The 14,782-nt window shown below is 37.9% G+C and overlaps 1 protein-coding gene across 1 annotated transcript in view; it reads left to right on the top strand.

The window, feature by feature from the left end:
* gogo (golden goal) overlaps window positions 1–10,427 on the top strand; it is a 178,529-nt gene extending 168,102 nt beyond the window's left edge. The window contains exons 6-9 of the mRNA XM_065239431.1: window positions 904–1,390; window positions 1,452–2,120; window positions 2,182–2,264; window positions 8,741–10,427. Coding sequence (XP_065095503.1) covers window positions 904–1,390; window positions 1,452–2,120; window positions 2,182–2,264; window positions 8,741–9,463 — 1,962 coding nt within the window. The 3' untranslated portion in view covers window positions 9,464–10,427. The remainder of the gene's footprint in view (window positions 1–903; window positions 1,391–1,451; window positions 2,121–2,181; window positions 2,265–8,740) is intronic.
* The last annotated feature ends 4,355 nt before the right edge of the window (window positions 10,428–14,782 follow it).

Below are 14,782 nucleotides of genomic sequence, written 5' to 3'. Positions count from 1 at the left end.
GTAGTTAGGCTTCGTGCGCAAATTACGTACTGCATTGAGGGAGATGGAGAGGGTTGAGCATGAGTTACTCATTGTTACAATGGGAAATAATACGTAACAGATTGACCGATGTGAAAAGAAAAATCAAAAGCGAAAAATTATAGTTTGCCATTAAATATATCCTCTTGCGCCCCCACATAAAAAAAAAAACGTTTTAACTGTTAATTATGATTTTTATTCACTCTTGAAAACACTCTCACCTAAACCATCGTCAAAACCTCATTTATTTTTCGTCAGTGGCAAAATTCACCTAGTAATAATTAGTATTATTTTGTACATTCTCGTTCATATTATTGTTATAAATGAACTTGAGGACGTAGATGAATGTTTACTTTGACGGCTCTATGGATTTATTTTACTTATTCAATTATGTTATAAGAAATTTTGCAGAAAACAAAACATGCTGCATTGTCACTGACACATGGCATCCTTTGCAGATCATTTTTATTTCGTCGAACGTTCGAGAATTTGCAGCACTTTTTGGAAGTGAGAAAATGTCCAACAATATTGTAAGCAGCCAGCCTTAAATTCGTCTTTTCTAGTATTGTGATTCAAATAAACAAACATAAAAAAGATTGTGAACCGACAAAAGTCAAGACCTGCATATACACGACAAACTTACGTTACTCGCCTACTGCGTCTCTGGTTGATTTCACATAGTCATAGCCTCCTATACACAGTTACCACGCAAAAATAACAACTCCCTCAATAAGACACCTAGGATAGATGTACTAGTCATGGCTACACAATCCTGTTATGGTGTGTTCCAAATGGGAATTTCATAGACCAGAACTGAAGCACACCATAATAGGAACGTATAGCCATTTCTGGTACACCTAACCTACTTCATCTCTTCACCCACAGGGTGCCTCCGTTCAAACGGAACGCTGCGGAACGCAAACTTCGTTCGATTCGTGGGAATGTATGTTCAGTCCCGGTGCCGGCAGTACTCTCCCATCGGAAATCGCCGACGTTAGTACCGAAATAGGGCCGGCCTGTCGGTGCGGTTGCATCATCCACCTGGGAGCGGTCAAACCAAAACGGATAATAGCATCCTCTTCGGAAAGTTGCCCAGAGCGTAGTCTTTGGTTGATCCAAGGCGATGGAGGCCACCGGATACGATTCACCATGGACTACAGCAAGTTCCCGTGCGATCAACAGTGGTTGAAGGTTCGCGATGGCGATAAACTTTCCCACGAGCTGATCCTGGAGTACGCATCGGGGCATATCGAATCCGGCAAGAGTGCTGACTCGACGGGTCCGCATCTGTTGGTGGAGTTTCACTCGAAAAAGATGGAACACTACGACGAGAACTGTATCGCTGGGTTCCTCGGACAGGCGGAGCAGATAAGTATGCAGATGATGTGGGTTTTCCTCAATGAATTTCCATTGATCGTGTTCGATATTTCCAGAAATCCTGCACAACAACGTTTCCGTTTCGATAGCCAGCAGAGTCATTATGCCGTTTGTGCAATCCTTCAGTTATGCAAACCTCACGATAGTTCACATATGTGCAATAATATTCTTAAGTTTCATTATCTGCATTAGCTTCCTGCTGTTGGTGCAGTACATCTTCCGGTATCGCAAGTATGAGCTGGCGACCAGTCTGATGGAGCCAGATTCTCCAGCTCATACACTGTTTGGTTCAGGAAATTCCCTGAACCACTCTCAACAACCACGATCACGTGCCATGTCGACGACTACGTTGATATCGGAGATCGTTTCCTATGTGAAACTCCGACCCAAGAGGGGCTCCTTCAAGCATAACCGACTACGGGAAAGCGTAGAATATACTATTGAAAATGTGGACCTTCCCTCGGATGGAAGCACTGAGTTGATCGGGAAGGCCCAATCTTCGGAGAAGGTTGATGAGATCCCGTTGCAGAATCTCAACAATCTCGATCATCCGAATGGGAGTGAGTGTAGTTCGCCACCGACGGAAGTGGCCGAACCATACTCGGACGATCAATCGACAAACGTCAGCTCGGCGTCTTCGACGTTGAACAGGGAAGAGACTCCACTGGTGACGAGGGGAGAATCGAAGAAGACTCCCGAACGAAGGAATCAGAGTAAAAGTGAAGGTGAGTGGGTTGAGTAAACATCTTTGCATAATGACTGATGATATTTTCGGTTTCTCAACAGGGGAGAGATCACCAAGCGAGAAGATTCATCTGGCAAGCAGTAGCAGTACGGTTACCCTGACGAACGTCAGTCCATCGGACGTTGTAAGTATATTATAGGAGAACTGGGGGTAAAATTCAATTCTCTCATACGATTACATTGTGCGGAATTTAAAGCAAGCGTTGACGGTAATTTTGCCATGTGAGGCTCAAAAGCATTATCAAAACAAGGCTTGCTGAGCACTTTTAATGATACGATTGACGAGTGAATCCTTTTTACCTGGGAGGGAGAAGCAGATAGCACGCACGGAATTTATTGTATAGCTTGTTCTTCTTGTCATGGAAGTTTGTGCCATTGAAATCAAATCAAAATAGGCGTAGCAAAATAGCTTGTTTTGCTTTGAGCGTGTGATGATTGTTTGAGATTGTCCAGTGTGCAGCGAGAAAATGTACTTGTCTGCTATGTATTTTATTGTGCCACTAAATATTTTGACAAAAAACATGGTAAATGGTACCTTTCAATAGTGATTTGTGTATATTCAATGAATGAATTTAAAAAAAAAACGAAGTCCTATTGTATAAGCTAGCTGGAAATGACAGTTGGTTATAAATAACTTTATGCAATACCACCTTGTGTATTTTTGTTCAACTGTAAGAAAGTATCATCAAACTGCTTGGCTCCCAATGACGGTTCTGTCGTGATAGCTTGATTATGGCTCTTTTTGACGATCATATTCTTCTCCCTGGAAACGTGGAGTGAAAGGATTTCTTCAATCTTGTCCTAGCAGCAATTATGTGTATTAACCAACAATCCACCGTGATCATCAATCTACCTTTATCAAAAATCTGATTTGATCAACACTCAGCCATGATAAAACATGTCTACGCCCAACAACGAATCGAATAATTTTATTTAGATTAACAATCTACCCTGACAAACAAATTACCTTGACCAACAACCTGTATCTTCAATTGTCTTGATCAACAAACCAAAGTAGTCAAAAATCTACTTTGGTATTTTTTAAATTCTTTGGCTGGTTCGCCATGCGGTAATTAATTTGACTTGATCAACAATAGGCCATGATAACAATGTGCTATCCTCAACAATTTTTGTTGTTCCACAATCAGTCCGAATCGATTTTTTTTACGACCACCTATTTGCCATGATCAACAACCTGTCTCAATCACTAATTTGCCTTGATCTAAAATGTGTTATGATCGTCAAACTTTCTTGATCAACAATCTACCCTTATCAAATGCTGAATGTACAAATTGCCTGGTTTAACCTACACCCGTTTGATCCGATTTTCAATTTTCTTTAATTTGCAGCAGTGCTGATAAAAATCATATCTTCTACACTCAAATAAGCTGAAAATGAAGGCAACCTTGAAAGATAAACCAACTATTTGCATGAATTTGAATTTCGACATGATAACTAGAAACGCTGGAATAAGAGCCCAGCGGAGACACTGTTATGATTCCAATCGAACTGTCAAAAGCGGTTCCAATCTGCAATGTTTACAAATGGTTTGCTTCAATTAGGGAGGAGTATTAAAATCGTTTAACAATCACTCATGAACTCGATCGTCGGTGCATTAGCAAAGTCACTCGCAAGCAGTTACAAATGCAAGTGATGCCAGGATTGCTTTGATGTTTATCTTGTTGCCAAATTCATGTTTTTTTTTTCTCCGCTGGTCTCTTATTCCAGTGTTTCTAATGACAACATGTTTTTGGTCAAGGCAACCGCTGAGTTTCGAAGTCAACAATTGTTTTTTCCTAGGGGCATCCCACTTTAAACTTTAGTTCCAATATTTATTAAATATTTTTAAATATCTCGTTAGTATCGCTTGGTATTTTTAAGTATTTTATTTCTTGGTTTTATTCCAATCGTAGTAACGTTTGTTTTATGACCGGTTGCTAGTGCTGTGTTTGTTGTTTTTTGCACCATCAGTTCGATAACTTTAATCGCGTGATATGTTCATTTTTAAGAGTATAAAATGAGTTCATTTGAAATGAAGTGTGAATTCATTGTAAAGGGTAAGTATTTCAAATCTGTCTACGAAAGAATATAACAAAATGTATGTTTTTCAGTGATCTAAAATGTGAAAATGAAGTACACCAAGTCTTTTTGATCCGTTTTCTCTAACATCAGAAGCCTAGAAGACGATAGTGGAACCAAAGAGCTTTATATGTGAACAGTCCTCTACAATTAAAGAACATTTAATTACTGTACCTTCAGTATAGCGTGTTCATCATATGGAAGTGTTCCATATTTGTGGAAGAATGTATGTTGTTGTTGGCTGTATATATTATGAAATAAAAGCTGAACACTTATTCTCAAGACTACTAAACATTTAACAGACTAATCATAGTTTCCCGAACCACCGAATCTATAAATAACAATAATTTGAAAATAACAATATGGATTTTTAAACGATAAAATGAAACATGGAAACTGGAACATTTTTGTAAGGTTATCGTTCAGCTCATGAATCTATTTAATGAGCATGCCCCCAATATCGCCACATTTTTTAAAATCTATCCACTAGAAGCTAGTTCAAGCCTCTAAGGGATTAAGTACGTCATGGTCTTTTGGTGACGGTGAATTGAATGTTATGATACTCGATTTTTCGATTTGAACTTGTCTAACTTGGCGACCTTCATGAGCTTCAAGTAGAAGGGCATCGTATGCGGGGAAAAACTATACTTATAACAAGTCATTTCCAGATCTGTATTTTGAACGATACATTTAAATGAGCAATAGTCGAAAGGTTCCAGTGGCCATCAGTATAGCTTCCTCCTGGGACTGGATCAACGAGTCACGTACGATACGGTCAGTGGCGTGTAGTTAATTCTATTAATATTGAAACTCACAATTGTTTGACACCGGGACTTCTGCGCCATCTCTGAAGGGGACATGTCTACATCCCTTACTGCTGGTCTAAGCCAGTCGGCAGTTGTTGGGGTGGGCACCAAAGGCCTGTTTTGCTCCCGGGTCTCCGGGCGTTGGCGAAGTAGGGAGAGTTTTCGGAATTATGAGAAACTTTACAAAAAGGGTTAATTTAGGCTTTAATTGAATGGTTTTATTGATGCAATGGCATGCTGGAGGTGAAACACTTAAGCTGCTGCAATAGAGAAACCGGCCACTGTCTATGTCAAGCTGCCGATCCTCGTGGCTATCGGCAGCTGTAGTGTGAACTGATCCCAGATCCTGGGAGACGACGGACGTTAGCTGTCCAAGAGGTTGCAATCTCGGTCTCTGAAAGGCACAGTATCACCGCCTTATAGTAAAGCCCTACAGTAAAAGTATGGACGACTGTCACCACAAAACTGAAAAAAGCTGTTCCAATCGAGCAAAGCGGTGCAATTTGACGGTTCGATTGGAACAACTTTTGACAGACGTCCATACATTTACTGTAGGGCTTTACCTTATAGGCCTTATAGGTCCCAGAAGTTGCAATCTCGGTCTCTGAAAGGCACAGTATCACCGCCTTATAGGCTCTTCACACACTACCTTCCAAAAGTTCCAATCGCCACCCGTCACGAAACGCATAGATGGCTATCGACTACAAATTAACCGTTAACTTTCTGAGCATACTGAACACTGTTTCTTTTCCTATCGTCTCACAATTATACGCAACAAAAAACTGTTACCGTTCGGTAACAATATGATAAATGTTAAATGTACTCAAAATCAGATAAGATTTGAATCAAAACGTCAGATAAACAAACAAATTAAATTTGATTATAGGCTATAGCAACCGAGCAAACAAACCATCGCTAGATATTTCTTAAGTATTTATAAATATTCCGAGGTATCTATAGGTATATCGATAGAAATACAAAGTGTAGAGTGGGATGCCCCTAGGTTTTTTCCTTTCATTCAAAGATGCGTATTCATTTACATCTGTTCTGTTGTCATATCAATATTCATAATGAGGATGATTTTGAGTATCAAATGCGAAATGATTATTTTTGTTTTACACAAATATACCGTTGTGGAACGTGTTATGTTGCTTTTTTCACTAAGATCGATAGAAGATTATTGCCTTTTGCAGAATTGATGGTAATATCGAGGTTTTAGGCTCTGTAATCGACAATTTTCAAAATATTCATTTATGGAAAAATGAATTGGATGTTTCGATTTTCAAAACAACTGCAATCTACACACTGAAACAAGGACCATAGTTAGGAATACACAGCAAAAAAATAATTTTGATATCACGTCAAAGTGGATGCACTACAATCATGTCGAAAATATGGTGTAATATTACATGCTAAAAAGGACAAAATTATCATTAATACAATGCATTAACTGACATTACGCTGCTTTTACTGCATTTGTTTATTTATGTGGTCATAAAAATTACATGAAATTTTCGACATGATTGTAGCAACAATCAATACGAAACTAACGATTTTAAATTGGCTCACCACTTTAGTAGCCTATTGGTCCCAAGCAAACGATTAACGTACCCTATTCTAGTCGAAATTCTAGTACTACGCAATGTTTGTTTTGATTCGCTATGAAAGTTTGACAGATAAAATGAGGGGTTATTGGTTCTTCCTATGTTTCGAGGGGTGATTCGACAAGCTTGGGACCAAAGATAGTACCAGAGGTGAGCCAAAAAGTTGAGCACGTTTCTTCGGGACCTACTTGTCTTAGAGTTACCTCTATGATTGTAGTGCATCCACTTTTATGTGATATCAAAATTATTTTTTTGCTGTGTACTATTTTGCAGAAAACACTTATTCTCAATATAACCATGCTTATTACAGTTAAATCTACTATGAATTGAGTATCCAGTATTTTAGATCGATTATGGCCGCCATAATCTTGTAGAGTTTCGGCACAGAGAACAAACATTGAGGCTCGAACAAAATTTCTTTAAAAACTTGTGCAAAGATTCCTATTTGACTTAAGCGCCACTAACGGCGACTTCCCCACTTAAAAACCCTCTATGACACTATGATGGCGCTGGCGTTGCACAAATTACACTAGACACTAAGTGCTAGTAGCGCCAAGTGGCAATTTTCAACAGAAAATTTATCGATACTAGCGCCAAATTGGTCGAAAGTCGAAAATTTATAGAGAAAATCAGGAGATGCTAACACCACGTAACGGCGACGTTCCCACTTATTTTACACAAGTTTCTGACCGAACTTGAACGTCTGTTCTCTGTGGTTTCGGGTAGGGAACATAAGATTTGAAGTTTGGGTTGTGTCGTTTGACGTGTAAACGATCAAATTTCACAACCCAAACGTCAAATCACAGACAAACATACATAACGCTCGCAAGTTGTTCATCAAACAAGCATTTAACGGACAATTTAAAAGTATCGTAGTTGGTAGAGTGCCGCCATCTGTGGCGCTCATAGTCATTTCCCTTGTGTTTGACGTTTACACACTACCACCATCTGTCCAGCGTAGTGCCCACCAAAGTGTACACAACAGATGGCGGTAATGTTTTAGCGACGATGTTTTACAGTGTGAATTATTCAATGTGTTATGTCTGTTTGTCTGTGGTCAAATCATATGATCCCTACCAAAAACTGAGCCAGATTGTGGCGGCCATAATCACTCGTAAAATGCTGAATAGTTGACTATGAATGTTAACCAATTTACTATGATCCAGGCTAAACTACTATCCTTGGTCAAAATGCATAGTAATTTTGATAGAAATAATAGTAAAATTAAGTGAAATTGTTTTCTGTACAAATCCTCTGATGACGGTATTTAATTTAAACCAGCAATATAGTATTTTTATCAATGGATTTCGTTTCAGTGCAGTGGATAGAAGCGATAGTCAGTACGTGTGAGGGCTTATGAGAAAAACTGACACTGATTTGCAGTGAAATACCTATCAACAATACCAATTATATGTAGATTCGATTCTTCTTGTTCTTCTCTAAAACCCTCGTTACACGTCAGAATCTCATTCAAATTATTGATAAAGATGACGGGAATCGTGCTCAATAACATTAGGATGAATACCAAAATTAATAATTAATTAGGGTGGAAAAGTGATAACTTGGTGTTACGAATTGTTAAAGGAATCTAAAGCTTGCAAGAAATTAAGATCCAAAGAATAGATTTTTTAAGGTTACAAACTCATGTTTTGCTTGATAGCTTGGTGCTATTAATCTCCCTATCAAAATGAAAATTCCCGCACCGCAGAGCCACACTCTCCGTTTTCACTGAAGGTGCACTTGAGAGCGCTCTCGAGTGCACCTTCAGTGAAAACACAACGTTTAGCTCTACGGTACGGAAATTTTGCATTTTGATAGGGAGATTAATAGGATTAAACTATCTATTTTACGATGGGTTAACTGAAAATTCAACTGGATTTAACGCTAGCATTCTATATTAAAAAGCAATGACAAAATCCCAAAAGCGCGATCCATCACAGATAGGGTGGACAACATTTATTCGATGACTAATTAGAAGTAATTATGCTGCCGTTAAACGCATAACTGCCCCTCGTTCTATGCAATCCTTATGAACCGTGGAACAGTTATGTGTATAATATAGATTTGGAAAATGCTGCCGCTCATCATGCAACCAATCCATTTTTCCCCCAGGAATGTTCCTCGCCGGCGTCCAGCGTGGCCAACATCATCAACAACCGTACGCGCAACCTCAAGGAAAGCAAAGAGAAGAAGAACCTCCAGAAGCTCCTGGCCGGATCGGACTTCTCCCTGGGGAACCCCGAAGACATGGAAATGGACTATTACGATTACAACGTGACGAATGCCGGTGCAGCGCCTGGTTCCTATCTCGGCATGGATCCGGCTTTTTTAGTATGGATTCCTCCTCTCAACGATGAGGACATCACGGAGGAAGTCGATCTGGAGAAAACCGACAGCGAGCTGGAGCTGTCTTCCGAGCCACGGAGCAGTAACGTGACACCGAATGAGGAGATCATCAAAATCCTTCAACAAAGGAGAAACGACTATCTCATAGTGAACAGCATCTCCAAGAGTGACATCTACTCGGAAGTAGGGGACCAACCGACGGATAATCGATCCGTTAATAAGAAAAATCACCTACAAGAGCTGGCTTTCAACAATGCGAGGCGGAAAATCAGTCCTCCCATGGCGGATGATTTTATCGAAGAGGAACGGGAGAAAGAAACATCCTTCACCAAATCCCCAGTGGATAACAAACAGATTTCCGATTTCTACGATGTGGCTGACATTCAGTTCGCCGACGACGAGGAGGACGATGACGGTGATGATTCGACGCCCGCGATCAAGACCAACGGCGAAGCGGACGTAACGACGGCGAAATCGACCAAAGTGTGAAACGTGTGTACAATACTTCTTTCGTCAAACTGGGCATATCGGTATCATAGATAGTTGTGGAGAACTTTTTATTCCCTTAGTAGAACTAGAACCACCAACCAAAACAGAGAATGGGACCTCTTTCTAGTCAGGTATTTTCACCCCGAAAGACGTGTGTAGTAAAGTGTATTAGAAGCTCCAAGTAAAAAAATATATATATTTACACCGAACGACAGTCGAGACAGTCGCAAGATGATGATGATGATGTAGCGGAAATAGGAATTGGAAACATGAGTGTGGTTAGTTGCCTTTTTGCCCCTTTCTCTTCTAGAAGTGATTGATTGATTTTTGTAATATGAAGCCCAGGGAATTGAGCTGTCACTGCTGTAACGCCTATAGTCATTTGTCACATGTATTAGCGGATTTGTGATGAGCTTTGTCAAGCTTCAGAATCACGATGGATTGTGGTCCGGTAGGGATTGGAAAGTGCAACGCAAAGCGGTGAGATTGTAGGATGTATATAAAGAATTAGTTTGTTTGTTATTCGAAAATTAGGGAAGAATCGTGTACTTATTATTATTTTTGTTTCCATTATAGACTGACTGACTGATTGTACATTGTAGTTGCAAAGTTGTAGGTTCTAAGGAAAAAAAATGCAAGCTTTACAGTCAATTGAATGCAATTTGAGCATAACTCATAACTAAGGTTAATGACCCAACAAACATTAAAAGCTGAATAAGTGCTTATTTAGGCAAAAGTGTGCTACTTCAGCTAAACAAATAGATTATTCAACTTTTAAGTTTTAATCATCTCAAATTGTTTGATGGGGAGAATTTTATTTTTACCTTCACAAAATAGGCAGTTGCATAAACGAACATTAAACAACGTAATTCACTAGTAAACGAGGTTGTCTGACTTTAGGTATACCGTACGGTGCCCGTTAAACGCTGGACCTCCATTCACCGCTAATTTTTTTTATATTTATATTTAACCATCTTCACTATCATTTTACTGATTATTATCGAAATTGTGAAGCGGTGATTGAAGACTAGACTGATGCACAATTTCAAGTTTTCGCTCCACAATGCTGAAACGGTTTTAAAAACTTCGAATGTGATTCAAAATGTCGTGTTGGGTTGTACAAACAACGCGGAAGATTTTTTCGATTACCGCGAGTGAAAAAACCGGTCCTTTTTCGGAGGCAGAATTTGGTGAGATCCATCTGATTTATAATCAACCATAAATGCACATTTCCATATATTACTAAATACGCGCCAGATTTCGAAACATCACATTTCGAAATATGGAAGTGTGTTTGCAGTACCATTATTTATATGATAACGGTAGTGTTTACATGCGGGGCTTATTGTATGTGAAAGTAACCTCGGAATGGACGTGAATTACCAGGCATTCTGAAATGGGTTGCTGAATCTGCAGTAGAGCTATCGCTTTCTAACTCCCGGACTAAACTTGCTTTCAATTATTACATCAAGGATTGTTTTAAGCAAATTTCTTCCATAATACCACTGCCGGCCAGTGGGGGTTAGATTGAATACACATACACACATACACACACACAATGCTGAAACGGTTTTAAATCCGATTAGCTTCCCAAAATTCGAACTCATTTGATAAGAAACTGACTTGGCACAAACCATACAAACATACTTTTTGTTTATTGTCTTCTAGCCTCTTCCCATATTTATCTGTTCAAAAATTCTATAGCTATCCGTAATTAAACATTACCATAAACGAACGATTACCCAAATTATTGAACTATTCCATAAATGGTTTGGATGATAACCCTAACACGTCGTTAAGCAAATTAATCATAGCATTTTTATTAGGGATTCTTACGTGAAATATTCTCAGCAACAACTTTGCAGAAGATCGTTTTTCAGCCAAACGTGACATAGTAGCCATGATTTTTGTGCTCTATTCTACGTGTCAGAAACAGCAATGATGCCTGCTGAACAGTTGATTGAGGTTACATTTTATCGAAAAGTGGTCTTGAACAAAGTTGTAGCTGAAAAAAATTCCAACAAGTGCATTTATCATTTTTTTTAAAGCAAAGCGATATGGTGAATTGTTAGATAGATATGAACAATACATTTGTTTTTCGGTATAGACTTAAAATGGTTTGTGCCAAGCTAGTTTCTTATTAAATAAGTTCACAATTTGGGAGGCTAATTAGGACCCTATTTAAAAACGTTTGAGCACTGTGGAGCGAAAATATCAAATTTTGCATCAGTCTATTGGAGACCGCTAACATTTCAATAACTTACAAACCGTATAATGCAGTAGTGATCCGACGGCCCACGAATGCTTTCAGTATGTGGAATGTTTGCCCGCAGACTGACCTAACATTTAGAAGTTCAGAGTTGGTTGGAAATGCTATCTAACATGAAGCTTTAGTGTGATAATTTATTAGCTAGAGAATGATATTAGAAGAGGGTAGGTGGATAGTTCCGTTAGAGTACGACAGTATGAAAATTGAATAGAAGTTGAAAATGAGCGAAGGGCCATTAATCTGACAGTACAAAGTCAAACGCACACCTTTTGCCTAACCCGTACGATGTGCGCGGAGATTTGAAGAATGTCTTCAAATCTAAAAAAGTGGCAAAAAGTGTGCGCCCGCCTTTGCTCATTACTATCTGCGACTGTGGAAATCGCAAACTTCGCGTATGAAGTTACATAAAAGCACTTTGAATTTTGAAGTTGCTTAATGTGTTTTTGAATTTGTAATGAATTTTCCGCAGATTTTTCCTGTTGATTGTCACTGTTCCTTAAGAATTCTCTTTAAACTCGATTGAAATCATCTTTCAAATGTCTTTGAAATTTTACATTCCTTTTCAATGTACCTCTTTTCAAAAGTTTCCAAGGAATGTTTCCAGAAGCTCTTTGATATTCTCCTGGACTTCTATTTTGGAATCTTCCTGGTGATTTGCAAGAAACTATATCCTCCGAATTTGAATTCGTCTTAGATTTCATTTGAAACTATCATCAGATTGAGATTCTTTTCGATTTAATATCAGAATTCATTGAAAACTCTTCTCAGGACTTCCTTGGATTTTTGGTCAAGATGAATGGAATTCTCTTCAGAACTTTTTTCTTTTCTATCATCAGAATTCCCTTTAAAATTTTCATAATTTTTCTCCAATTTTCCATAAAATGCCATTATTAGGCTCAAAATTCCGCAAGAATTTCCCAACATTCAGTTATAAATATATTTTTTAATTCTGTTAAACTCCCATGACACCATCCCCAGATTTTTTTTTATATCTTTATTAAGGAGACTTTCAGCCGTTGGCTGGCACGTCTCCGACTATCCTCAGATGTTGTGAGTTTGAACTTCCATTAAATTCAACTCAAAACTAAAGCTAAATAACCTCACCTTGACGCTATCAAAAATATTAAATTCCTAGAATTCCTTTTTAATTGAATTAACTTAAAGTTTCAGATTCTTTTTGAATTCTTATCACAATTGGGATGTTCAGGGATCTTGATATAAATATGTAATCGTAATCTGCATTAAAAATTAAACCGAAATCCAAAAATTGGCCAATTTTTGTGTATTAGAACTATTTTAAATAAGTGCTATTATATTAGAAAAAAAAACACTATCTTAGCGCCCCTCGGACGGGCTTTGTGTGGGAGCGAGCTGTCAACTAATATTTTTTATCTAGTATCAAAAATTTAAAAATTTAAATCTTGATTTACAAATCGTAATTAAGGTTAATAAAATTGATAGAAATATCGTTGTACTCAGAAAACAAAGCTCTTTCAGGTGATGTTTAAAAACGGGTATGTTTTTTTTTCAAAATTAAACAATCCAATTCTCTTGAAATGTATGTCAGAATTTCTTAATTTTTTTCCGGCATTGCTTTGAAACTCTCATCAGAATTTACTTGGAGTTGTGGAGTTTTTGGTATTTTTGGGAACTGTCCTCTGAATGCTATTTGAGTTGCTTTCAGAGATTCTCTAAAATTCTCCTTGATATTTCCTCATAATCCTCTAGGAATTCACGTCAGAATTTTTATTAAATTCTACTTGATTGAATTTAGAATAGCGATCATAATAATCTTCTAGAATTTACCTAAAGCTTTCTTTACAAAGCCATTGAATTTCTTTTCAGAATGACTTTCTAGTCTCTATAGAGTTCGCTAAAAGCCGCTAAATAGCAACTACTCTTTGTGTGTCACCCTTGGCCGTTGTAGCCACATCTCACTACGGCACCAGGTGTGGCCTTTAAGTAGAAACTAGCAATATGGCCCGCCATATGCCTCCAGTTGAGCACCACTGATATAATGCGACAAATGGCCAGAGAAGCTAGAAATGTCAAAATGTCTATATTTCCACTACGACTGACCGGTGAATGGAACCTATGGAAACAACGTGTACTAACATGGCTCAGAATCAATTTTAACAGAATTTTACTGTATAAAGAAAGAGAGAAAAGGATTAGTAATTTCCGTTTTATTCGACTACCTTAATTGCTTATCCTTGGCAGATACGCGTATTTCGTCTAAAATGTGCAGACTTCTTCTGTATCTTGTACTAATACTCGACTATCTGTCTAGGATGTCAATCAATGGGTTAAATGGGGAATTACAGAAACAGCTAAATTTTTCCTGGATATTGAATTTGATTATGCGTTCGATCTTCAAAATTAACTACCTTGAAAATTAGCTCAGAACTTTTTACAAGATTGTATTGGAATGTTCTTAAAAATTTCTTTTAGAATCATTTGCAGCTTTGTTTTCAGAATTCCTTTGAAATAAAAGATTCTTTCCGGGAGTCCCAAATTTTGTAACAAAATTTGTATCAGTTTAGAAATTATCTGCAGAACACACCATGGAATTCTTCCTTCGATTCTCTTCGTATTTTGTATGATTAGTCCAAGTTCATTAAAAAATTTCAATTTCAAATTTGCTTAAATTTTCCATGGCAGTTCACTTCAGATTTTTTGAAATCTTGCTCAGAATTATCTTGAAATTTTGTTCTAAATTGAGTTGGAATTCTCCTTAGAATAATCTAAAAAAAAATTCGTGATACCCTTGGAATGAATCACATCATTCATGTACTTTATAAGTGGCATATTTCAACCCTCGAAGTTTGCCTTGCAACCATATATTGAGATTTTTTCTTCTAGATTCTCAAGAAAATAGGGTCTCATTTATGCTCTCGCTAAAATGTTAGCTATGAGTTATCTAATTTTGATATAATCTCTGGTAGAACTTCTTCTTCTTCTTCTTCTTCTTCTTCGCATTTCAAGCTTATTGCTTATGGCATATTAGCTTATTGCGTGCTCTCAACTTAGTGTTCTAGATGCACTTCCAC

Source organism: Ochlerotatus camptorhynchus, unplaced genomic scaffold (genome assembly GCF_037179485.1).
Source record: "Ochlerotatus camptorhynchus isolate MF236.1 unplaced genomic scaffold, CSIRO-AGI_Acam_v1.1 ptg000055l, whole genome shotgun sequence".
In the NCBI taxonomy this organism is placed as follows: domain Eukaryota; kingdom Metazoa; phylum Arthropoda; class Insecta; order Diptera; family Culicidae; genus Ochlerotatus; species Ochlerotatus camptorhynchus.
This window is presented reverse-complemented; position numbering and strand designations above follow the sequence as displayed.